The sequence below is a fragment of the Wolffia australiana genome, chromosome 12, assembly GCF_029677425.1.
Source record: "Wolffia australiana isolate 7733 chromosome 12, ASM2967742v1".
Lineage (NCBI taxonomy): Eukaryota > Viridiplantae > Streptophyta > Magnoliopsida > Alismatales > Araceae > Wolffia > Wolffia australiana.
This window is the reverse complement of record NC_135846.1, coordinates 15,695,408-15,719,711: the sequence shown is the minus strand read 5'-3', so window position 1 is coordinate 15,719,711 and position 24,304 is coordinate 15,695,408. Positions and strand designations below refer to the sequence as shown.

Genomic DNA, 24,304 nt, shown 5'->3' with positions numbered 1-24,304 from the left:
AACCAGAAAATCTCAGCAGGACTTGATTATGAAAATAGATGTCTTCACACATAAATAATCAAACGGAAAGTAGTACGAAATGGATCTAAGTCATTAACATTTAGGGACCCTCGACATATTTCATTTTTTTCTTGCAGATCAGTTCTGTCAAAAAAATTGACAACACGGAGAAATGGCTCTGCAGAATGAGATTTATGATGATTCTGAATTGGCAGGAGTTTAGTCTTGTTTAAGGTAATTGGAGTAGCAACTTCTCTAATGGCCCAAAATTATACCTGAGAAATTCCTCTGCAAGCATCATGGAACCGAGATATCTGATCCTTGTCACCTTCACGTTCTGCAGCGAAATTGAATCGTGTTCCTAGAAGAAAAGAACAAATTGAGTTGGACCTGTTCAGTGAGATGTAACTGAAATTTGAATGGTTAATGGCACTACGTAAATGTGTTGTCCCAAATGAAGAAAACGGTCACATCACTGAAAACATATTTGAGTCACCAAATTACAGAAAATAAAGTAGAGTTAAGGCAAATTTCATAACAGAGGACCAAGTCAGTACGTGAACTGTTGTCAACGATAGTCACAACAGGATCTGTTTGTCTGGAGTCGGGTTCCACAATGTCAGCCTTCCAAAGTTTAATGACATTCTTGGGCTGAGCTGCCTGTTTGATGACACAAAACCCTTTGTTATCATTAAACAGAGATATGAACGAATAACTTCAACATTCACAGTGAAGAAAGCAGAAAAACAGCAAAAATTAGACTACAACGCCGCAGGAAAAAAAGCTCACCAATTGTGAATTCGAATGTGAATAAACTGAGTTCTGAACGCAAGAAATAAATGAGAATGTGTGAAGGTACCATATTCTGAAGAATATAATTAGAAGAGATGCACAAGACAACCAAAAACTATATTCGAAAATAAATCACCTTTTTACGAAAATAAGTTTCTCTGGTAATGCACTTTGTAGACAAAAGGCACAAGATCAGTTTATATGCCATGGAGGAAGTTATCTAAGAGAAAAAAACGTAATTAATACCTGCAGATCGGGGTAGATTGCAAGCTCAAATCTTGAAGGGTTCAAAGGATTACGAGTGTCACAGGGTACAGCAGCAGCCCAACTAATCAAAAACAAAAGAATAGTCAACCAGAAGGTACCGCAGAGTGGAAAGATAAAGAATAAAGATAAATGACATCATAGTGTGATTCATCTTTAAAAACGCGTCAACTAAAGAACAAGGGAAAATCAGTACATTTTCTTTGAGGCCCACTGAGGAGCCAACACCTGAAGAAAACCTGGCCCGTGAAGCTCCCGAAGCCAGCCCGCAAATAAGCATATGTGGTTCTGCATGCAAGCATATCAGAAAAAGGGTCACACAGCAATAAAAAAATATTGACAACCAACATATTGTAAGAGTGTACCAAATGGTTCAACGTACGATTCAAATTCTATGGGGAATCTGATAGAAACCTTGGATATAGATTTCTATTACGGAAGCATCTTCATTAGAGGAAGTGATAGAAAAGGATGGGATAGAGGAGAGATCAATCAGAGATTATGGAGGGATCAGTCCAGAGAGAGCAGGGGGAAGATCTGGTGATATCGAGACAACCACAGGGAAATAAAAAGAAATGGAGATTGATCTTCATTTCTGATAAGTACTTCAGCAAGGCATACAGAAGGAGACGATTCCGGAGGGCGGGAAGCGACGCAGCACATGCCTTTTAAAAAGACATGCATGCCTATAAATAAGAAAACAACGGGAAGAGGCAGTTACGATAAGTCTTTTTCCTCAAGAAATCCCCAAATTTCAGTCCCTGGTAGGGGTTTGGGGGCCGTATCATAATTGCATTTCTCTGTGTGTTTTATTCACGCAAAGAAATTCCAATACATATGATCTTAGTTATTCCATGTGACCCATGCACCTGAAGGTGTTAAACGTTTCCATACATAATTAACACCTAAAACAAGTCAATTATGAGCTTCTGATGAATCAAAATTTGGAGCAGTCTAACCTCAATCAAGCGAACAACTTTAGTGTGACCCTTTGTCCTGGCCAGGTCAAGCGGAGTGTGGCAGTCGTCATTTGCCACCAAAGGATTCGCTGAAAATATTTTAATAAGACACATTAAAAATTTTCATTTGAAGCAATCATAATTAACATACGCCTCAAGAAATTTAAGAGAGCGCGTCCTCTAAGACTGCATTCGATGTCAAAAACCCGAAAAAAAATGCACCCACCGCCGTGAGCAAGAAGCACATCAACTGTCTCATCGAGACCCCGCTTTGCTGCATGATGTAAGGGAGTTCCGGCGTGGGAACCTGTGGAGAATGAAAAAAATGCAAGAACAACACTCAAAGTATCAGCTTCAAATTTCAATTTGGCGTGAAACAGAATTCAAGAAAGATATCGTTCACCGGTGGAATTAAATTCACATTGAAATCGGCTGCATAATCCGACGAATTCTGACATAAAAATCAACCCCCTTTACCAGGCCGATAGGCATTAATGTTGGCGCCGAGATCAATCAGCACCTTAGCGACCGGTAGCAAGTCCGGCCTCATGCAAGCCACGATCAACGGTGTTTTCCCAGCCTTGTCGATAAACTGGAGAAAAACATTCCTTCAACAGTAAGCATCAAACAACAACAAGCATTTAAAACTGAAATTCCATCAAATAAACCTCGAGTCCGGCCCCTTCGCGGCGCAGGCGTTGAATCCCCCTCACATTGGCGTACAAAACCTGCTGGTAGACCAGTTCCTCCTTGGAAACCTGCGCCCCCATCACCAACAGCCCTCTGCAACAATATCGCGTGGAAGTCGCATCAAACTGTAGCCGATCCAGCACAGAAAATCGAGAGATTGCAAGAAATTATACCTCCAAAACCACGGTTGATGATCTTTGGGAAGCTTCCCGGAGTGGAGATTTCCGCGTTTCTAACCCATGGTTTTTCCTTTTTCAAATCAATCTGACAGAGTTTTAATTACATGATAAAGACCGATCATTTGAAAGGACATTGTCGTAATTAAACATATTCGATGAGGACCCCAACGACTTTAACAATAATAATAAAGCTTTCAAGTGAGTATTATTATTTATCACCCTAAAAAAGGAGGTATTTACACTTGGAAAAGTATTCAAGGGTAAAATGTTGTTTTTTCTTTGGGGAGGCGGTTTCTTGTAAATTTGTATTATTATCCCATTTTTCTGACAAGAAATTGAACTCCGCGGGATCCTTTGGAAACCCTAGTCTTCGACTCGGCGTCTCGCTCGAGGGATTTTCGGAGTTTATATGTGTTTATCATGTTCTAGAGATCCCAGCTTGCTGAAGGTGCGCTCTAACGTTTAGCTGCACTGAAGTTGGAGGTTCTTTGAAGATTCTCTTTATATTTCGTTGCCTTGGCTTTTCTTCGGATTGAAATCCGATTTTCAGCTCTTTTTTTAGCTGAGGCAGCCTGAATGTAATCGTTATGCATATTTATCGTGTTTGCAATCACCTGATTTTCTCATGGGCCAAAGAATATTTTTCCGGGACGCCTGTTTGCCGGGGTTTTTATGATTTTGGAATGTCCCTGCGGTGTAACTTGCGACTGCTAAATTGCCAAATCAGGATATTTGTGATTCTGCTCTGGATTATTAGATCTTTTAGCTTCTTGCGACGTCACGGTTGAAATTTGGGTTATATTTTCAATTTTTTTTTCTCTCGGACGGTAGACGATCTCATTATGTGTCTGTAAAGCAATATTGCCAATGTACTTTATCTATCAGTTCTAGGAATGAGAATAGCTATACGCCTTTTGTGCCGAACGCTGCATTTTGTGCCGAACTCCAAACAGTCTTACTTTTGTTTTCGTTATAATTCTTCACCAATCTGATTTATGTGTCAGAATCGTTCAGCGGCTATTTGGATTGTAATTTCGATTGCACGCTTCGTCTTTATTCTATCATCTGTTAATCTATGCGATTATCTCCTTCGTTTCTTCATCATTTTGGTTCTATCAGTTGAAACAGATAGCTTCATGACTTGCTAATGATTTAACTCGCCTGCAGAAGGGGACATTTCACCTTGAACAGATATCATCATTAGTGGTAAATTAGCCACTTCAAAGAAGGAGAACAGCTTAGCCTCAACTCAAGGGTTTGTGTAGTTTCTTTTTCACTCTTCCCAAGTTGAAGTTTTTTGCCTTCATTAAACGTCTTTAAATAATAACCGATTTTGGTATTAGATTTTTTTCTCCAATTCTAATCATTTCATGTGACTGAAGCAACTCTGATCATTTCATTTTTTGGACTGCCAGTGACCATCTTCGAAGCTATGTCAACGGAGAAGCAGTCAGCAGATGCCGGACATTCTTCGAAGAAGAGATTTGCTGCTGGACAGCTCACCAAGGACAACCTAGGCGACAACGACGACAATGGCCCCGAGCCCGAGATGGGAACATTCCGACGGGCCAGCAACGAGGTCTTGGCCACCAGGAGGATCGTCAAAGTCCGTCGTCAACAGCCGCCATCTTCCTCGACAGAACCATCCTCCAACCCTTTTGCCCAGATTTCCTTTTCAGTGCAGCCCCCTCCGGCTTCCGCAATCCAGACCGAGACGTCGCCCCAAGAGAAGACCGAGGAATTGGGAACCAAGACTGCCAATGGAGAAGGAGAAGCCGAGCAGAACGGTCAAGCCGAGGTCAAAGTCACCATGCCCACAGAAGAAAACCCCGAAATAAAAGACAAAGAAGCCGAGGCCGAGCCACCATCTGAAGAGGCTGCTCCGGCAGTCGAAAGTACAGGCACAGAGGCCGAAGACGAGGCAGAACCCGAGAAGGAAGAGAACAAGACTGAGCCCCAGCCGGCTTTGAGCTCCTTTCAGCAGCTGTCGAGCAGCCAGAACGCCTTCTCCGGGCTCGCAAAAGGCGGCACTGGCTTTTCAGGAAGCTCCTTCTCGGGGTCCGTCTTTGGATTGAGCGGCGGGACTACACCGCCGGCTTACCCGTCATTCGGAATTGGAACAGCCACTACAACCAGCCTCTTCAGTGCCATCCCATCTGGTGGAAGTAGCGGCACGGCGGCGGCTCTGCCGGAGGTGCCCATGGAGACGGGCGAGGAGAACGAGGTACCCGCCTTCGCTGCCGATGCAATCTTGTTCGAGTTCATTGACGGGCGGTGGAAGGAGAGGGGCAAAGGAGAGCTCAAAGTTAACATCTCGAATTCACCCAATTCAAAGAAGTCAAGGCTGGTGATGAGAGCCAGAGGAAACCTGAGGCTGATTCTCAATGCCAATTTATACCCGGATATGGCATTGACTGCCATGGAGAAGAGAGGAGTCACCTTTACCTGCATCAACAGCGCCGGCACCGCCGCCGAGGAAAAGACGGTAGGGCTCGCCACGTTTGCACTGAAGTTCAAGGACCCGAGCATTGTGGAGGAGTTCACGACGGCAGTGGAGGCGAACAAGGGTAAGAAGCTGGCAACGGCAGCGGCGGAATAGAACAACCATCGGTGTAGGTGGCGGCTTGGCCCTGGTAAAGTTTGCCTATAGAGAGATTTTCCTTGTCTCATTTTTCTGTTGTCTCTGTGGGAATGGTTTTAGTTTTGGGGGGGGGGGGGGGGGGGAGGGGGAGGAAAGAAGGAAAGAGCTTCATGCATGTGTTCTAAATATTCTTATTTGGGGAAAGAAATGGCTCAGAGGAGGATCAAGTCATGATAAGCCTCTCTCTAATCTAAAACTTTCTCAACTCATCTTTTGGTGCTCCTGGCCATTTCTGCGACGTCCAGTTCCACCGCAAGAACGGGTGAATCGTAGTGCATGCCATGACGACTGCAACAAGAGAAATGATGTTAGTGGGAAGAAGTTTTTGATGAAAGTTATGGAGTCTTATTGGGCACCCACTGCCACATTAGCCAACTGTTTTGCCAATAGGAATAATATTAAAGATTAGAACTAAGAAATATCCTAGATTTAATTATAGCCGTCTAAGTATTTCCTATCTATAAACTTATGTTGAATCCTAGCCACTGATCTCATAACATGTTTGAATATTCCTAGACCAATCTTTAAGAGTAAGACTCCTTTACAGAAGAGAGATCATCCACAAATATGAGAGAAGAGAGAGAAATGACCTATTTTGCACTGGGCAGTGATCAACGGCAGTTCTCAGTGAATAAATTGCTCTTCCGACAATGTCCGTCATCGGTAATGGGCCAAAAGTCCGGCTGTCCCGGGCTTCCTGTGAAATAGACATGTTCATTATAAATATGTACATCAACCATATCATCACAACGTTGATAAAGAAGAATGTAGCTTAAAAAAGGTCTATGATCGAAAAATGAAGAACGTATGGAGAAAACGATGGATGATAAATTGCAGCTATTCAGATACTGAATGTTTTCAAATCGCACTTATATTCAAGGATCATCATAATTATGTACATCAAGAAAATCATCACCACGTAAGTGTAGAAAAATGTAGCTTAAAACAGATTTGTGAGCAAAAAATGTAGAGCAAAAGAATAAATGGATGGACTGTTAAATTGCAACTTTTCAGATTCAGAATGTTTGTGATAAAATAAATTATATCGCACTTATATTCGAGGAACAAAACTAGAGAAGATGATCAGTTTTTTTCCTATTACAGCCCACAATTTAACACATTTATTCCTGACATTACTGCCCAGAAGTGTGATCAAGAAAGAACATAAGAAACTATCACTGAAACTAAAATTGGTCATACCTTCGGTTTAAGGGACTCGTTATCAGCCAGAACCCAACACTGATCTTTTTCCAAGACAAAAGGTTCATCTTTCTCATCGTTCGATGCCATTTCATAACCTTCGATAGCTGCTAGTCTTCGGACGAGGTAATCTTCAGGACTCTCAGGGTCTTTTAGAACAACAACATCACCAATGAAGACACTCCTGTAAAAAAAATTTTGAAAGATGACCCTCAGCATCCCATGGGGCATAAAGATAAGAAAAATAATTAACAAATGTAAATAGTACTCGACTAATTCAGAGGAAAGATAGCAGACTATGATTTGCAAAACAATATGATCATGTTCTCATGCATCAAAAATTAAGTTTCCGTGAAAAAAGAAAATACCAAGCGAAGGGAAAGAATACAAACATTTTTTTTTGAATTAAAAAAAAAATACAAACATTAACTCGATGACAAGTAGGTTGTATAACGAACATTGGGTCTACGGTAGGCAATTTTCTGACGAGAACAGTGCCATCTTCCACAATTGTTGGCGCCATCTGCTGGCCTTTATTCCAATGTAAGTAGGTCAACTTGCCTTGGAATAGGTTCTTCCAGACAACGTCTCCGACTTGTGTCTCCGTGATTTGACCCACTTTATAGCTCTACATAGCAATAAATGAAATGTTGGCTCATTAGATTTGATATTAAATAGAATCAAAGTATGACATTCCAATACCTCAGAAAAAAATCTTCTTCAAGTCAAGAAAAAACCATGAAAGGTTTCTAGCTTTAAAATTCACAGCATTTATATAAAAAAGTGTGTGCTTTTAATCGGGATGACTACAATCCTGAGAATTTATAGAAGATGCAATGTGAGAAAATTAACGCTTTACGAAGACCTTTTCAACGAGGGAACATGCAGGAGCATTCATGTACTTCATCAGGAAACAGGATAACTTAATTTCAAATTTCAGCTTTTGCGCCACACCAAGTGCCACAAAAAGGTGCTACCAGCTGTGTCAGCTAAAATATGACCAGTCGAAATTCAGATACATAAATAGAAATTTCGGAAACTAGGAAACCGGGCAAACCTAACAATATGACACTCTTTGGCATCTATAATTGAATACTTGATTTTTTTCTTGTTTTAATTCTTTATTTGTCTTCCTTTTCTTTGTTGCAATTATTCCATTGAGAAGATCCATATAAATAAAAAGAGGATCGCTCAACGGGACCTGGACACTTACTCTTCAATGGGTCAGGCCCATTATGAGCATTCATGAATTTGAACGTTACATTTCTGCTTGGGAAAACCCTGGCACGTAGAGCAGCACAGGAGAACGGGGGAAAGGTTGGATTCTGACATAGACTCAGAGCCATTGTGACACGATTTTAACATGATTCCCAAACCCTACATGGGTATTTCAGTCATTTGCAAATGAATATGTTCCTCCTAAAAATGTAGCCCATCCCCCAGGGATCATGCAAGAAGATATCGGATTCAACAAGAGGGGCCAAGCCGTACTGGACATGTCCCTTGTGAGAGGGCTGTTTTATACGGGAGATGATCCCTAGGAGTAAAGCCTCTAACCTGGACCTGTACCACCACTTCATCAACTGTGATCTTCGTCTTTTCTCAATCTACCAGTCTTTTCCCTTTTCCCTTAAAGAATTATTTCTTAGAAAGAGACATTCATTTCGGTTTATCACATTTCTTACATTGGAGGAACAGTGAGGAAGAATGTTTTATCCATTCCTCGTAATCTTTAACTGTGCAAGATGCTCAAGATGGAAACTTCCTCTTTGTCCGCATCCATGGATTCTCCTTGTCCTACGATCATAGGTGAAAGAGAGAATAACCCTAGAATTCAATAATGGGAGAAACATACGGAGAAATGTATGCACATTCTGTACAGGATCTGTGGGAAGAGATTCACAAAGGTTATGTTAATCAGCACAATCAGGGGCATATATATAGTCTGTTGGCTGCATGATAAGACCCTCAAACAGAATTATCACAGGGATAAGTGGAGCAACCAAGCCCGTGCAACCAACGTGGGAATCCAAATTCTTAAATTGACAGGAAAGGGGTGCCTATAACTAAGTCGGATAGTGGATGGTCAAACCATCAGTCAAAGTTGTTTCAAGAAGTGGAGCTGAGGCTTCTTGCTGGAGGATGGAGCTTCTCTCCATCCAGACGAAGGAAAGTCAATCTGACTCAAATTCCACCACGCTCCTGTTACTCTCTCTAACTCGTTTGTTCTTCTCATCATTGTGACACTGTGACCTCTCAAACAAGACACTACCGCACAATGAAAATGAGCAAGATGAGTCAGTTTTGGATATGTGCACCCAAAGGATGACCTATGGAGTGGGAGAGCAAGGAGCATATTGGTTTTTCCTTCAAGAAGCCATAAGATTGGCAGTTGCAACTGAGGGCTGGGCCAACAGGAGCAATCCGGCTGACCAGAGAAGAGGAGAATCCGACCGGATCCTCCATTTCTTCGTTTTATCAATTTTCCGTTTTAGTGATTAAATTCTGTGAAGATATTCTAATATTTTCCGGCAGCAGATCTAGCAGTGCAATCAACGCAAATCCAGTGTCCCTCTGCAAATCCTAAGATCAGCCAAGTGTAGACTACAATAAATCGCTTCAAGCTGTACCCTGACAATACAGCAAGTTCATCCGCAATTGTTCCACCTAGTTCTGTTCCTCTAAATAATGGTAGGAACATGAGGGGCCAAAAAATGCAAATAACATACTCAAAATATCAGCAGAAGAAAAACAAGGTTCATGCTATTCTTGCAATTATCCATTCACCCCTGGGGACCATTGGAAAAAAAATTTTGAACCTTATCTAGAATAGGGAAGGGGATGAACAAGAAGAACTAGTTGAAAATGATGCAGAACTAATGTAAAGTGATGAAGAACCTACCACAGAGGAATCCGTATTCCTTGATCATGAAAACCTCAGATTAGATCGTAGGCCTTGAGCTTCGGGATCCCCCAAGTTCCAAATAGGTTAGCCATACTGATCGTGGACAAATTATTGGAGGAACTACATGGGACAACAATTTTCACCGAGTTGAACCTAAAGTCTAGGTATTATCAGATTAAAAACCGCAGTCAAAACTCACCAGGAGCATTATGAATTTATGGTCATACCTATTGGTCAGTCTACAGCTCTAGCAACTTTCCAGGGACTAGAGGATTAAATCTTAAAACAACACTTGACGCGTTTTTCACGTCATTTTTTACAATATTTTAGTATATAGTAAAGACTACACAGAGCACAATAAACTTCTGAGTATGGTCCTGGACATTTTAAGGGATAATAAACTCTGGATCAATAAAAAGATATGACTTTCTCATCAAGACCAAACTGATTTCTGTGACATTGGATCTCTGCGCCAGGAGTATCCACTGATGCAGAGAGTAATTAAGTTGTCCAGAAATATATTTTTTCACTGAAAGGGGGGAAGATCACCCAAGACCACCGATCAACCCATTAAGTTAAGCTATGCAAACAATGGGCGAAGCTTACTTCCTCTGGACAGTTTGATACGATATGGCATAAGGTTACAATATTGCTGCAGTCATAATTCAAGAATCACACATCATAGCTTATTACAGCAAGGCACTTTCAACCAGGGTTCATTCAAGAGTTGCTGATGCAAAGGTGTTGTGGAAGGGAAGAGGAAGATAATGACATGCACATAACTGAGTACATAGGTGGGTATGTATACCTTAAGAGAGAGAAGGATAGATGGGCTAATGGGCTTATAGAATAGGGCCCATTAGCCCATAGTAGCTAGTCTCTCACTAACACCCCCCCGCAAGCGAAGTATGGATATCTTCCATGCCGAGCTTGGAGACGGCACGTTGAAGAAGTGGGCGGGAGAGGCCCTTAGTGAGGACGTCCCCTGCCTGGTCGGCAGAGGCAACAAAATCAATGTCAAAGATCCCTTCGTTGACTCGCTCCTTGAAGAAGTAGCGGTTGCGCTCCATGTGCTTGATACGTCCCTGTTGTCCAGGGTTCTTGGCCAACACGATCGTCGATTTGTTGTCGCAGTAGAAGTGAATCGGGCCGGCGTACTCCACGCGGAGATCGTGAAGGATGCCATAGATCCACTGGCCCTCGGAGGCCCCATCGGCGAGTGCGCGGTACTCGGCTTTGGCACTAGAACGGGACACTTTGTCCTGCTTGCTGCTTTTCCAGCTGACAAGACTGCCAAAAACAAACGTACAGTAGCCCGTGGTAGACCGATGATCCACAACGGAACCGGCGAAGTCAGCATCAGTGTATACTTTGACGGTCCGGTCAGTACTGCGAGGGAAGAGCAGGCCCTTGCCGGGGCAGCCCTTCAGCTACGCAAGAACCCGGTGGACGGCCTGACGGTGAACCTCCCGGGGAGAATGCATAAACTGACTGAGCAAGTTGACGGCGAAGGCAATGTCAGGCCGAGTGTATGTCAAGTAGAGGAGTTTCCCCACCAGTTGCTGATACCGGTGGGAATTCGTTAGTGGTGAATCCTCCCCTTTGCCCAACTTCACGTTGGGATCAATGGGAGTGCTCACCGGCACACAATCGGTCATCCCAGTCAGTGCTAGTAAGTCGACGGTGTATTTCTGCTGTGAGACGAAGATCCCACGAGGAGAGTAGGCCACCTCGAGACCAAGGAAGTAGCGAAGAAGGCCGAGGGCCTTGATCTCAAACTCCTTAGCCAAGGCGGCGCTCAGGTGGACAGCTTCAGCAGCATCAGACCCGTGATGAGGATGTCGTCGACGTACACGGCAAGAATAGAGATCCCGGTCGGGCTGTGACGGAAGAAGAGGGAGGCATCTCCATTACTCTGAGTGTACCCTTCGGTCTTCAGAACGGAGGAGAACCGCCCAAACCACATGCGCGGAGACTGCTTGAGTCCATAGAGAGACTTCCGCAGGCGGCTGCGTGACCGGGGGGGCCGAGAGAATAGCCCGGCGGCTGCTGCATGTACACCTCTTCCGTTAGATCGCCATGCAAGAAGGCATTCTTGACGTCGAACTGGCGGATGGTCCAGTGGAAATGGGCCGCAAGAGCCAAAAGAAGACGGACAGTCTCCATCTTCGCCACTGGTGAGCGTCTCGAGTAGTCTCGCCATAGGACTGAGTGAACCCCCGAGCCACAAGCCGAGACTTGAGGCGTTCGAGAGTCCCGTCCGCATGATGCTTCTTGGCGTGGATCCACTCGCAGTCCACAGCCCTCTTGCCAGGGGGAAGTGGAACGACGTCCCACGTGTGGTTCTTGAGGAGAGACTGCATCTCCTCATCCATCGCCGCTTTCCAAGAAGGAGAGGCGAGAGCATCGGCTAAGCGACGAGGAACGGGATCGGACTCGATGCGGGAAAGAAATAACCGGTAGGGAGGACTCAACCGGTCAAAGGAGATAAAATGAGAGAGAGGGTATAGGGAGGCCTTAGTGCACTGACGGACCCCTTTCCGTGGAGCAATAGGCCATCCCAACTGATCGTCACCATCGACAGAAGGAGAAGCAAGGGGGAACTCCCCGGGAGGAGCAGGAGACGACACACCAGATGAGGAGTGTATGTCGGCGGTAGGAGGGGAAGATGAGTTGGATGGAGACGAAGGCTGGTCACGAACGGGTGACAAGGGCGACTCACCGGGAGGGGACGAGGATGGTGAACCGGAGACCAATGGGAGAGGAGGAGTTGCCAAGGGGGGAGGGGCAGGAAACGAAGACGAAGTGGAGGACGCGTCCAAGGACCCCGTAGGGGGAACTGAGGAAGAGGAGGCAAGGGGAGAGAGATCATGGAGGGAGGAGGGTGGTGTGGTGGTGGTAGACTCCACGATCAGACGGAGCCCCAAGGGGGGGGCCGAAGGAGCCTCATCCAACGGAAGGCGTGATGAGGTAGAACAGTCCCCAAAGTAGGGTTCATGCTCGGCAAAGGTGACGTTTGCCGAGATGAAGAAACGCCGAGAGGGCGGATGGTAACACCGATACCCTTTTTGGAGGGAAGAGTAACCCACGAACACGCACCTGAGGGCGCGAGCATCAAGCTTTGTGCGCGTCGGAGAAGAGTCATGGACGTAGGCCGTGCAGCCGAAGATACGAGGCAAGAGCCCCGTCCTCAGGGAAGCGTCCGGGAAGGCCGCAGTCATCCGGTCCAAGGGGCTGGAGAATTCCAGGAGCGGGGTGGGGATACGGTTAACGAGATGAGTACTCGTCAAAATCGCATCGCCCCAAAAACGCCTAGGCGCCTTCGAGTCCAACAGCAACGTGCGCGCTGTCGAGGTAACATAGCCGATCCGCCGCTCAGCCATGCCATTCTGCTCGGGGGTGGCCACACAGGAGGACTCGTGGAGAATGCCCCGGTCGGCAAAGAATGAGTCGAGGTCAGCGTTAAAGAAGTCCCGAGCATTGTCGGACCTAAAACGCTGGATGCCGCGACCGAACTGCGTCTGGAGCATGGTGCAAAAATGTCAAACATTCTGCGCAACCTCCGACTTCGCAGTCAGAAGGTAAACCCACGTATAGCGGGTAGCTTCGTCCACAAAGAGTAGGAAGTAGCGATGCCCCTTCAGACTGGGCTGTGGGGCTGGCCCCCATACATCACTGTGGACGCGGAACAGCGGGGTCGTAGTGTGAGACGGAGAGGAAGCAAAAGAGGATCTATGATGCTTGGCCAATTGACAAGCTTCACAAATCACAGTCTTGAGGTCCGCGCCCAAACATAACGACGGAAACAAACGCTGTAAAGTAGAGAAAGATGGGTGTCCAAGACGCTGATGCTCCATCAGAAGATGACCCCGACACTGCTCAGCCGCCGAGAGTAGAGTCCGGTGCACCATGAAGCACTGGGAGCGGCCTCCGTCATCCAGCAGCAGCAGTCCATTCTCCCGCCTAATCGGTGTAGTCCGGCCCACCTTGTCAGACAGAAACATACCGTCAGGCCTGAGGTGGAATGAACAGGAGACGGCATCAACTAAACGCTGTGGAGACATAAGAACCGCCCGCAGGTCGGGAACATGAAGGACGTTGTGGACCACACCAAGACCGTCCACATAGACTGCCCCGATGCCAGCCACACGAAGACGTCCACCCCCTGCCATGAGAACAGTACGGCCACCCTGATGCCGCTCGTAGGACACAAACCGGGCATTACTCGGGGTCATATATTCGGTGGCCCCCGAGTCAAGGACCCAAGTAGTATCGGAGACGACAGGAGAGTGAAAAGCCGTATGACCACAGTACCATTCATCGGAAGGGGAAGGAGTGGAAGACGCACCAAAACCACCGAAGTAAGCCGTGGATGGATTCTGCAGGGCTGCCATCTGGTCACGAAGTCGGGCCAAATCTGCTTGGAGCTGATCCATGGTCACTGAGGAGGCGCTGGCGGAGGATGAGTCAGACTGGGCCACCATGGCCTTGCCGTCGGCGGCCTCTTTCTTCTTTCTCCAATCATTCAGGCGCTTCTTGCACTTGTTCTTCCCGTGGCCCGGTTCTCCGCAGTATGAGCAAACCGCCGTCCCAGCTGGTGGAGCAGCGGAGGTGGGCGTAGGGAGGATCGCCGGGGGCTTGCCGCCGAAAGAAAGTGCAGACGTGGTGGGGGCAGAAAGCAGGGCGGTCGACTCGCCCGGAGGACCGGAGGAGGGAGTCCCATGGAGGAGAAAGTGACTTTCCTCCTCTTGGAGCTCCTTCACCAATTCCTCAAGAGCAGGTGGACCTTCTTTGCGGTGCAAAGCACGACGACGGACGTCATCATACTCGCGGTTCAGGCCGCTGAGGAAGCCCATGATCACATTCTGGTACGTCTTTGTTAGTGATAGACTATCCCTCATGGGCTAATGGGCCCTATTCTATAAGCCCATTAGCCCTATTATCCTCTCTCCCTCTTAGGGTACATGTACCCTTACATGTACTCTGTTCAAGTTATGTCATTATCTTCTTCTTCTCTTCCCCAACATGGTATCAGAGCTCCAGAGCTCCTTCCCTAGGGTTTGACATCGCCCACCTACAGCCGCCACAAGACGCACAGCAGCCGCAGCCGCAGCCGCGCCGCGCGCACAGCAGCCGCAGCCGCAGCACTACCGTAGCAGCGCCGTAACAGCACCATGCCGTTCACGAGACCGACTTCCTGGAGAAGCCACTGTCCTACAAGGTGGCTCATCCGCTTCCGTCGGTCCCCGAGACGACACTCTTACGGGGCCTGAATCTACTCCCGTGGATGCGCTTCGTCGAGACCACCTTGAAGGCGCGCCAGCTCTTCAAGCATTGCACTGAAGACCCCCTTACCATCGACCACCCACATTATGCAGCGTGGGACGTTGAGGACCAGTTCATCCTCGGCTGGATGTATGCGTACACCCTGGCTCCAGATTTCCGCGACCGTCTTCCGCATCAGAAAACGGTGAAAGGCTTCTGGGATCAGGTGCGCTCTTTCTGTGGCTGGGAAAGCGACTGGTGGCGTCTTTATTCCCTTGCAAGTCAGGCCAGCAATCTCCGTCGAAGTGGGTGGCGATCTCTGAATATGCACTTGCCCACAAGAAGATGTGGGATAAAGTGGATTACTACCTACCGCCCGACGATCCGACGTCCAAAACGTTCCAGAATGTGCTTCTTCTGCGGATCATGGGCTTCCTCAATGGCCTGAACCGCGAGTATGATGGCGTACGTCGTCGTGCCTTGCACCGCAAGGAAGGTCCTCCTGCCCTCGAGGAGTTGGTGAAGGAGCTTCAAGAAGAGGAAAGCTACTTCCTCCTCCATGGGACTCCCTCCTCCGGCCCCCCGGGTGAGTCGACCGCACTACTTTCTGCCCTCCCTTCAGGCGGCAAGGCACCGTCGATCCTCCCTACGCCCACCTCCACCGCTCCTCCAGCTGGGACGACGATTTGCTCGTATTGCGCCAAACCGAGCCACGGGAAGAACAAGTGCAAGAAGCGCCTGAATGATTGGCGAAAGAAGAAAGAGGCCGCAGAAGGCAAGGCCATGGAGGCCCATTCTGATTCCTCCTCCGCCAGCCCCTGCGCAGTGACTATGGACCAGCTTCAGGCAGATTTGGCCCGCCTCCGTGACCAGATGGCTGCACTGCAGAATCCATCCACGGCCTACTTCGGCGGCTTTGGTGCGTCTTCCCTTCCTTCATCTTCAGATGCATGGTACTGTGGCCATATGGCCTTCCACTCACCTGTCGTCTCCGATACGACTTGGGTCCTTGATTCGGGGGCTACCGAACACATGACCCCGAGCAATGCCCGGTTTGTATCATATGAGCGGCATCGTGGTGGCCGCACTGTCCTCACGGCCGGGGGTGGACGTCTCCGTGTGGCCAGAATCGGGGCAGTCTATGTGGACGGCCTCGGTGTGGTCCACAACGTTCTCCATGTCCCTGACCTGCGGGACGTGCTTATGTCTCCGCAGCGCTTAGTTGATGCTATCTCCTGCTCCTTCTACCTACAACCTGACGGCATGTTTCTGTCTGACAAGGTGGGCCGGACTACACCGATTAGGCGGGAGAACGGACTGCTGATGCTGGACGATGGAGGCCGCTCCCAGTGCTCCGTGGTGCACCGGACTCTTCTCTCGATGGCTGAGCAGCGTCGGGGACGCCTTCTGATGGAGCATCAGCGACTTGGACACCCACCTTTCTCCACTTTACACCGTCTTTTTCCCTCGTTGTGTTCGGGCGTGGACCTTAAGACTATGCTTTGTGAACCTTGTCAGTTAGCCAAGCACCGAAGATCCTCCTTTACTTCATCCTCGTCTCACACATCGACCACGCTGTTCCGAGTCCACAGTGATGTTTGGGGGCCGGCACCGCAGATCAGTCTGAAAGGGCACCGCTACTTTCTACTCTTTGTGGACGAAGCTACCCGCTATACGTGGGTCTACCTCCTGACTGCGAAGTCGGAGGTTGCGCAGAATGTTTGACACTTTTGCGCCATGGTACAGACACAGTTTGGTCGAGGCATCCAGCGTTTTCGTTCCGACAATGCTCGGGACTTCTTCAACGCTGACCTCGCCTCCTTCTTTGCCGACCGGGGCATCCTCCACGAGTCCTCTTGTGTGGCCACGCCCGAGCAGAATGGCATGGCTGAACGTCGCATCGGCTATGTTACCTCGAAGGCGCGGACATTGCTGTTGGACTCCAAGGCGCCGGGGCGTTATTGGGGAGAGGCGGTTTTGACGAGTACTCACCTCGTTAACCGTATCCCCACCCCACTCCTGGAGTTCTCCAGCCCCTTAGACCAGATGACTGTGGCATTCCTGAATGCTTCTTTGCAGACGGGACTCTTGCCTCGTATCTTCGGCTGCACCACCTACGTCCATGATACTTCTCCCACACGCACGAAGTTTGATGCACGCGCACTCCGGTGTGTGTTTGTGGGTTACTCTTCCCTCCAAAAAGGGTACCGGTGCTATCATCCGCCTTCTCGGCGGTTCTTCATCTCGGCAAACGTCACCTTTGCCGAGCATGAACCCTATTTTGGGGACTACTCTACCTCATCATGCCTTCCGCTGGATGAGGCTCCCTCGGCCCCCCCCTTGGGGCCAAGTCCGATCGTGGAGTCCACCACTCCCACTCCACCCTCCTCACTTCTGGATCTTTCTCCCCTTGTTTCCTCTTCCTCACTTCCTCCTGCGGGGTCCTTGGACGTGTCCTGTACCTCTTCTTCCTTACCTGCCCTTCCCCTTTCGACAGCTCTCCCTCTCCCATTGGTCTCCGTTCCTCCTTCCGGCCCCCCATCCTTGTCAAACCCCGGTGCGTTACCCTCCTCCTCTCTCGGTGACCAACCCTCGTCACCCCCCCCTCCCGGTCTACCCTCGCCCTCCGGTGAGTCTCCTACGACTCCCGGTGTGTCGTCTACTGCTCCTCCCGGGGAGTCCCCCATTGCTTTCTCTCCTTCTCCTGTCGATGGTGACGATCAGTTGGGGTGGCCTATTGCTCTACGGAAAGGGGTCCGTCAGTGCACTAAGGCCCCCCTCTACCCTCTCTCTCATTACCTCTCCTTTGACTGGCTGAGTCCTCCCTACCGGTTGTTCCTCACCCGCATCGAGTCGGATCCCGTTCCTCGACGCTTAGCCGATGCTATCGCTTCTCCCCATTGGAAAACGGCGATGGACGAGGAGATGCAGTCTCTCCTCAAGAACCACACGTGGGACGTCATTCCACTACCTCCGGGCAAGAGGGTAGTGGACTGCAAGTGGATTCATGCCAAGAAGCATCATGCGGACGGTACTCTCGAACGCCTCAAGTCTCGGCTTGTGGCTCGGGGGTTCACTCGGTCCTATGGTGTGGACTACTTCGAGACGTTCTCTCCCGTGGCGAAGATGGAGACTGTCCGGCTTCTTCTGGCGCTTGCAGCGCACTTCCACTGGGCCATCCGCCAGTTCGACGTCAAGAACGCCTTCTTGCACGGCGACTTGACGGAGGAGGTGTACATGCAGCAACCCCCGGGCTACTCACTCGGCCCCCCCGGTCACGTGTGTCGACTGCGGAAGTCCCTCTATGGACTCAAGCAGTCCCCGCGCATGTGGTTTGGAGGTTCTCCTCTGTTCTGAAGACCGAAGGGTACACTCAGAGCAATGGAGATGCCTCTCTCTTCTTCCGTCACCGCCCGAACGGTGTCTCCATTCTTGCCGTGTACGTCGACGACATCCTTATCACGGGATCTGATGCTGCCGAAGTTGTTCGCCTCAGCACTGCCTTGGCTAAGGAGTTTGAGATCAAGGCCCTAGGCCTTCTTCGCTACTTCCTTGGTCTTGAGGTAGCCTACTCCCCCCGTGGGATCTTCGTCTCGCAGCAGAAATACGCCGTCGACTTACTGGCACTCACAGGGATGACCGATTGTGCGCCGGTGAGCACTCCCATTGATCCCAACGTGAAGTTGGGCAAAGGGGAGGATTCGCCGCTGACGAATTCCCACCGGTATCAGCAGCTGGTGGGGAAGCTCCTCTATTTGACACACACTCGGCCCGACATCGCCTTCGCCGTCAACCTGCTCAGTCAGTTTATGCACTCCCCACGGGAGATTCACCATCAGGCCGCCCACCGGGTCCTTGCGTACCTGAAGGGCTGCCCTGGAAAGGGCCTGCTCTTCCCTCGCAGCACTGACCAGACAGTGAAAGTCTACACTGATGCTGACTTTGCCGGCTCCGTTGTGGATCATCGGTCTACCACGGGCTACTGCACGTTTGTTTTTGGCAGTCTCGTCAGCTGGAAAAGTAGCAAGCAGGACAAAGTCTCCCACTCTAGCGCCGAAGCTGAGTACCGCGCACTCGCCGATGGGGCCTCTAAGGGCCAGTGGATTTACGGCATCCTTCACGATCTTCGCGTGGAGTATGCTGGCCCGATTCACTTCTTCTGCGACAACAAGTCGACGATCGCGTTGGCCAAGAACCCTGGACAACAGGGCCGCATCAAGCACATGGAGCGCAACCGCTACTTCTTCAAGGAGCGAGTTGACGAAGGGATCTTTGACCTGGACTTTGTTGCATCCGCCGACCAGGCAGCGGACGTCCTTACCAAGGGCGTCTCCCGCCCTCTTCTTCAACGTGCCGTCTCCAAGCTCGGTATGGAAGATATCCATACTTCGCTTGCGGGAGGGTGTTAGTGATAGACTATCCCTCACGTGCTAATGGGCCCTATTCTATAAGCCCATTAGCCCTATTATCCTCTCTCCCTCTTAGGGTACATATACCCTTACATGTACTCTGTTCAAGTTATGTCATTATCTTCTTCTTCTCTTCCCCAACAGTCTTCGACGTCGGGTCGTCGGGTGGAAGATAATAGTCCACCTCATCCCACATCTTCTTGTGGGCAAGTGCATAATCAGAGATGGTCAGCGTCCCCTGACGGAGATTGCTGGCTTGACATGCAAGAGCATAAAGGCGCCACCAGTCGTTGTCCCGGCCACAGAAGGAGCGCGCCTGATCCCAGAATCCTTTGACCTTTTTCTGATGCGGAAACCGGTCGCGGAAGTCGGGAGCCAGGGTGTACGCATATAGCCAGCCGAGGACGAACTGTTCCTCAACGTCCCACGCCGCATGGTGTGGGTGGTCGACTGTAAGGGGCTCTTCAGTGCAGTGCTTGAAGAGCTGACGTGCCTTAAGGGCGGTTTCGACAAAGCGCATCCACTGAAGGAGATTCAGGCCCCGTAGGAGTGTCACCTCCGGGACCGATGGGAGCGGATGGGCCACCTTGTAGGACAAGGGCCTCTCGGCAAAGTCAGTCTCAGTGAACGGCATGTTGGTTTCGGTGGCGGCGTGCAGCGGTGGCTGGCTGTGGCTGGCGGCTGCGGCGCGGGCGCGCTGCGGCTAGGGCTGTGGCGCAGGCGCGCTGCGGCGCGTGCGCGCAGCGGCTAGGGCTGCGGCGCGTGCGCGCAGCGCGGCGGCTGCGGCGTGGCGCGCTGCGGCTGGCGGCTGCGGCGTGGCGCGCTGCGGCTAGAGCTGCGGCGCTTGCGTGCAGAGGCTGGCGGCTGCGGCGTGGGCACGCTGCAGCTAGGGCTGCGGCGCGTGCGCGCAGCGGCTGGCGGCTGCGCGCGGCGCGCGCTGCAGCTAGGGCTGTGGCGCAGGCGCGCTGCGGCTAGGGCTGCGGCGGCGTGCGCGCGCGGCGGCTGGCGGCTGCAGCGGCGCGCTGCGGCTAGGGCTGCGGCACGTGCGCGCGGCGGCTGGCGGCTGCGGCGTGGGCGCGCTGCGGCTGGAGCTGTGGCGCGTGCGCGCGGCGTCGGGCGGCTGCGGCGCGGGCGCGCTGCGGCTAGGGCTGCGGCGCGTGCGCGCGGCGGCGGGCGGCTGCGGCGCGGGCGCGCTGCGGCTAGGGCTGCGGCGCGTGCGCGCGGCGGCTGGCGGCTGCGGCTCGGGCGCGCGGCGGCTGGCGGCTGCAGCGCGGGCGTGCAGCGTCTGGCGGCTGCGGGCTGCGGCGGCGTGCGCCGCGGCGGCTGCGGGCTGCTGCGCGTGCCTTGCGGCGATGTGCTGCTGCGGCGTGCGGCGGCGGCGGGCGGTTGCGCTTGCACGCGGCGGTGGCTGGCTGCTGCGCTTGCGCACGGCGGCGGCGGCTGCTGCTGCAAGAGCGGCAGCGGCGATGTGCGGGCGATGTCAAACCCTAGGTGAGGAGCTCTGGAGCTCTGATACCATGTTGTGGAAGGGAAGAGGAAGATAATGACATGCACATAACTGAGTACATAGGTGGGTATGTATACCCTAAGAGAGAGAAGGATAGATGGGCTAATGGGCTTATAGAATAGGGCCCATTAGCCCATAGTAGCTAGTCTCTCACTAACAAAAGGAGCTCAAGACAGTAGTATGGTCAGTGCATGAATGGAAGCACAACTTTTCAAAGAAAAAAGTATCCATACTGACCAATTCACTTTGATGTTTCTGCAAGATCAGGAGGAGATTCCCCGGAGATACCATAAAAGGGTATTCAATTTGTTGGTTATGAATTTAAAAAGAAGTATAAAGCTGGCAAAAATAATGTTCCGGTGATGCTTTATCATGTTCTATGGAAGAAATGTCATTCAGAAATTTGGTTGAAAGGTGCAGGGAAGATTTCCCAACGCCACTCACATTTGTTCCTTCTTAGCTGGTTCAGTTCATTTGTGGCAGCAAACCTATATACAGGAAAAGGCACAGGAGATTGAGAGGGAAGAAACTAACACATCTGTGGACGAGTCTGAAGAAATCAAGAGTGCAAAAGAAGAAGACACGTCCAGGGAAGAAATGATACTAGTTGAAGATTTCTGCCTGGATTCAGAAATTTGTATTATCATGTAATTATGTGTTCTATGATATACCTGTTCTTTCTATATACTGTTTAATGAGATCCATTATGAGACTCGCATAAGGGCCCACTTACTGAGGCCCATTTTTGAATTCCCATATGAAAGGGAAATACGATGACTTAGTTGAGGTCCATGTTTCTATTCTACTGACAGCCACGTGTTGATTAGGATTGGATGAAAACAGGAGCCGCTGGCGGAGTGCAGCGGCCAATATCTTACCAACTCAGGCAGAAAAATTCGATAAAAATGAGTGGATGGGATGGCCAATTTCCCAGTGGAATGCAGTAAGACGATGCGAGAACAAACCATAGCAGCATATGGGTAATAATCTTCCATATGATCAACACAACAGTCATTATAGAGCTTTCCTGAGTAATCTAGAAGTAAAAAAGCCTTAAATTGAGGACACAATGTCCAGCAAGAAGATGGCATCAACCTATGAAGGAAGAGACGGAGGCTTTACAGGAAAATAATACATGAAAACCGACTGTCCTACAACCATGAACGAAACTAGAGGGTTGCAATGGATATTTTCCCCAATCCGCCGAGCACATGGAACTCTAGAGAACACAATGTGAGATTGGTAGCTAAAGGCTGCACTTATAAGTACGGTACTTTGGCAAAAATATTTTAAACTGAGGAATTTGGCCTAGTGGAAAAATTGAATACTACAAATTCTAATTTCTCTGTAAGGGCAGAGTAATTCGATAGTCCCCCCATGTTTGAATTCATAGAACTGAAGTTGCCAGACTGAAGAGGCACTGTGTGGTTTCAATCAGAGTCCAATCATTTGCTTTCCTCAGTTCAATCAGCATCAGCAGCTGATTCCAACGTAGGTTATTGACAAACTATAACCGTTCAGCTATTGTGTACGAGCAAAGCTTTCTAGAATTCCACGTAAAAGACCTTTGAATATTTCTTCATTAAAAAAAAAAGACCTTTGTATAAGATGAGCCTTTTTTGCAATTTGTAAGCCGTTGTTTCATCCACATTTTTACGTAATTAAGAAACTACTAACCATTAAATATTGGGAAGAGGGCGAAACCAGGATTATTTTAACACTCATTCTTAGTGTAGTTCAAGAATTTGACATGTGCATTCGTATTTTGGCGCTTTTAGGCCGATGAAAACAAAAAAAAAAAGTTAATTTCTAGCAAAATTCACAGTTAAAATGCAGCACAGAACAAAAAATGTAAGCAAAAAAAAAGTTTAATCCTTGGCAGATTATCCACGTTTCAAAATGGCTGGGAATAAGAGGAAGATAGGGCTTTGAAAAGAGTTACAGATCCCTCGAAATTTCTGGCCACAATAAATGTATGAACAGCGACGTGCAAGGAAAAACCATGTTCCGATCAACGGGACTGTTTCAGGAACCTAATTACGAAGCAATAGGGCAATTTTGGTTCTTAACCAATATAAATCGAATATTAGAAAAAATTTGGATACCAATGCAGACGAAATAAATCGAAGAGAGATTTCACATGTTTAAAATTATCAATCTAGTACGGACTTTAGAAAGCATCTGTAACATTTTACCCTATCTTATTCATGGAAAGACGAGTTCAAATGAAGAACAGCAATCAAAATTACAAATTTAGAGAATGAGAGTGTGTTCCAATTTAACTGCGAGGTAACTAGTGATCGCATCGCTGGCTAATATTCGCGCTGTATGCGAGGTATCCGAGCTCAGAGTAATGCAGATGGAATAATCGAGAAACACACATCGAAAGGAGAATCATTCCGAGAATGACTACCCAATCATCGCATTGATCCACGGATCCCAACTCTCACAGAAAAATCCTCGAATGCAGGCAACGTTAACGAGATAAATAACGAGAACAAAAAAAATGCCAAGTGAATGCAACAATGAAAAGAGCCAGACGGATCGATGAACACCGCCGATTACCTTCCAACCAATCGACAACGAATAAGCAAACTTGTGCGCCACATATCGGCACCAAGTTCCAACAGAGACCATCGCAAATCTGTCGCCCTCCTCTGCAATATCCTTCACCGCAATACCTTATTGTTAACCAAGAATCGCAATTCTTTCTCTATAAGAAACCTTAAACCTAGATCCAGAGAGCTCTTCGCGAAGATCTAACGCATCTAATCTCCTCTCCGAACTTCATCTCCACGTCGAAACGGACGTCTTGTTCTTCCCTAGCTCCTGCCACAGGTTGATTTGACAATACAGACAGAAGATTGGGTATAGTATTACTTTCTCAACATTTTCTGGGCTTCGGGCAAAACATCATCTATAATGATCAAAATAGTAGATGCATCCTGGGCGAATGGCTAATTCTTTTAAATATAGTTTTTTAATTCTTTTAATGTGTTAATTTGCGGGCTATTTTAGTTATTTAATTCTCACCGTGATGAAAGTTCTGAGTTGGTATGTTGTCTAAGCAAATTTGGGTAAAAATATAATCATCCGTGTAATTCAAAAAATTAGGGGCCTATTCCCAGTGTAGTTAGATAAATACATGTTTTGACGTGTTGAGTTTTTTCATCAGTATTTTAGTGCTTTTCATCAGTATTTAAGTGCTTATTTAAGTGTTTAAGTAGTTAAGTATTTAAGGTTGACCCTTCCCCATCATAATTTTTGCCTCTGGCTCCCACTCTTGTAGTTGTGTTGTTTTTACCCATTGCATTACTGCCTACTCTCTTTTTTGTCATATTAAAAATACTGAAGTAGTACCTCTGGGCACTTTTATGCATCTTAACTTGTGAATTATCATATTATTAACTTTGTGATGTACCCAGCATGATACAATACTCCAGGAAGAAGTTAAACCATTAACCAAAGCATCATGGAACACATGTGAATCATT

General features: G+C 48.6%; 3 protein-coding genes across 6 annotated transcripts in view; 1 reads left to right on the top strand and 2 right to left on the bottom strand.

The window, feature by feature from the left end:
- LOC144710046 (putative E3 ubiquitin-protein ligase XBOS34) overlaps positions 1 to 2,984 on the bottom strand; it is a 3,977-nt gene extending 993 nt beyond the window's left edge. Inside the window, exons 1-9 of one of the 3 annotated variants that reach the window (XM_078583714.1) lie at positions 2,879 to 2,984; positions 2,684 to 2,798; positions 2,493 to 2,607; positions 2,242 to 2,322; positions 2,016 to 2,104; positions 1,253 to 1,344; positions 1,039 to 1,120; positions 558 to 660; positions 276 to 361 (exon numbers count right to left, since the gene is read on the bottom strand). In XM_078583714.1, the coding sequence (XP_078439840.1) occupies positions 276 to 361; positions 558 to 660; positions 1,039 to 1,120; positions 1,253 to 1,344; positions 2,016 to 2,104; positions 2,242 to 2,322; positions 2,493 to 2,607; positions 2,684 to 2,785 (750 nt within the window). In that variant the 5' untranslated portion in view covers positions 2,786 to 2,798; positions 2,879 to 2,984. The other 2 variants (XM_078583713.1, XM_078583715.1) reach the window with 2 other exon arrangements.
- Positions 2,985 to 3,213: 229 nt separating this feature from the next.
- LOC144710135 (nuclear pore complex protein NUP50A-like) lies at positions 3,214 to 5,553 on the top strand. Of its 2 annotated transcripts, none has more exons than XM_078583810.1 (3): positions 3,214 to 3,332; positions 4,052 to 4,139; positions 4,300 to 5,553. In XM_078583810.1, exon 3 carries the CDS (start codon positions 4,317 to 4,319, stop codon positions 5,481 to 5,483), a length of 1,167 nt encoding a protein of 388 aa, XP_078439936.1. In that variant the 5' UTR covers positions 3,214 to 3,332; positions 4,052 to 4,139; positions 4,300 to 4,316; the 3' UTR covers positions 5,484 to 5,553. The 2 variants fall into 2 exon arrangements, with proteins under 2 accessions (XP_078439936.1, XP_078439937.1); XM_078583811.1 differs by having other exon boundaries at positions 3,239 to 3,367.
- Positions 5,554 to 5,615: 62 nt separating this feature from the next.
- Positions 5,616 to 23,645, bottom strand: LOC144710137 (mitochondrial ATP-independent inner membrane protease subunit 2-like). Its single transcript, XM_078583812.1, has 5 exons — positions 23,377 to 23,645; positions 7,184 to 7,353; positions 6,726 to 6,909; positions 6,116 to 6,222; positions 5,616 to 5,813 (listed from the first exon to the last, which is right to left on the bottom strand). Exons 1-5 carry the CDS (start codon positions 23,446 to 23,448, stop codon positions 5,732 to 5,734), a joined length of 615 nt encoding a protein of 204 aa, XP_078439938.1. The 5' UTR covers positions 23,449 to 23,645; the 3' UTR covers positions 5,616 to 5,731.
- Positions 23,646 to 24,304: the final 659 nt, after the last annotated feature.

Bases quoted from the DNA above. Each gene is read 5' to 3' on its own strand.
- LOC144710135 (XM_078583810.1), top strand. From the start codon at position 4,317: ATGTCAACGGAGAAGCAGTCAGCAGATGCCGGACATTCTTCGAAGAAG.
- LOC144710137 (XM_078583812.1), bottom strand. From the start codon at position 23,448: ATGGTCTCTGTTGGAACTTGGTGCCGATATGTGGCGCACAAGTTTGCT. The intron at 6,910-7,183 runs GTTCGTTATACA...TTTTTTTTACAG, and splicing joins TTGCCTACCGTAGACCCAAT to GAGTGTCTTCATTGGTGATG. The intron at 5,814-6,115 runs GTCATTTCTCTC...CTCTTGTTGCAG, and splicing joins CACTGCCCAGTGCAAAATAG to TCGTCATGGCATGCACTACG.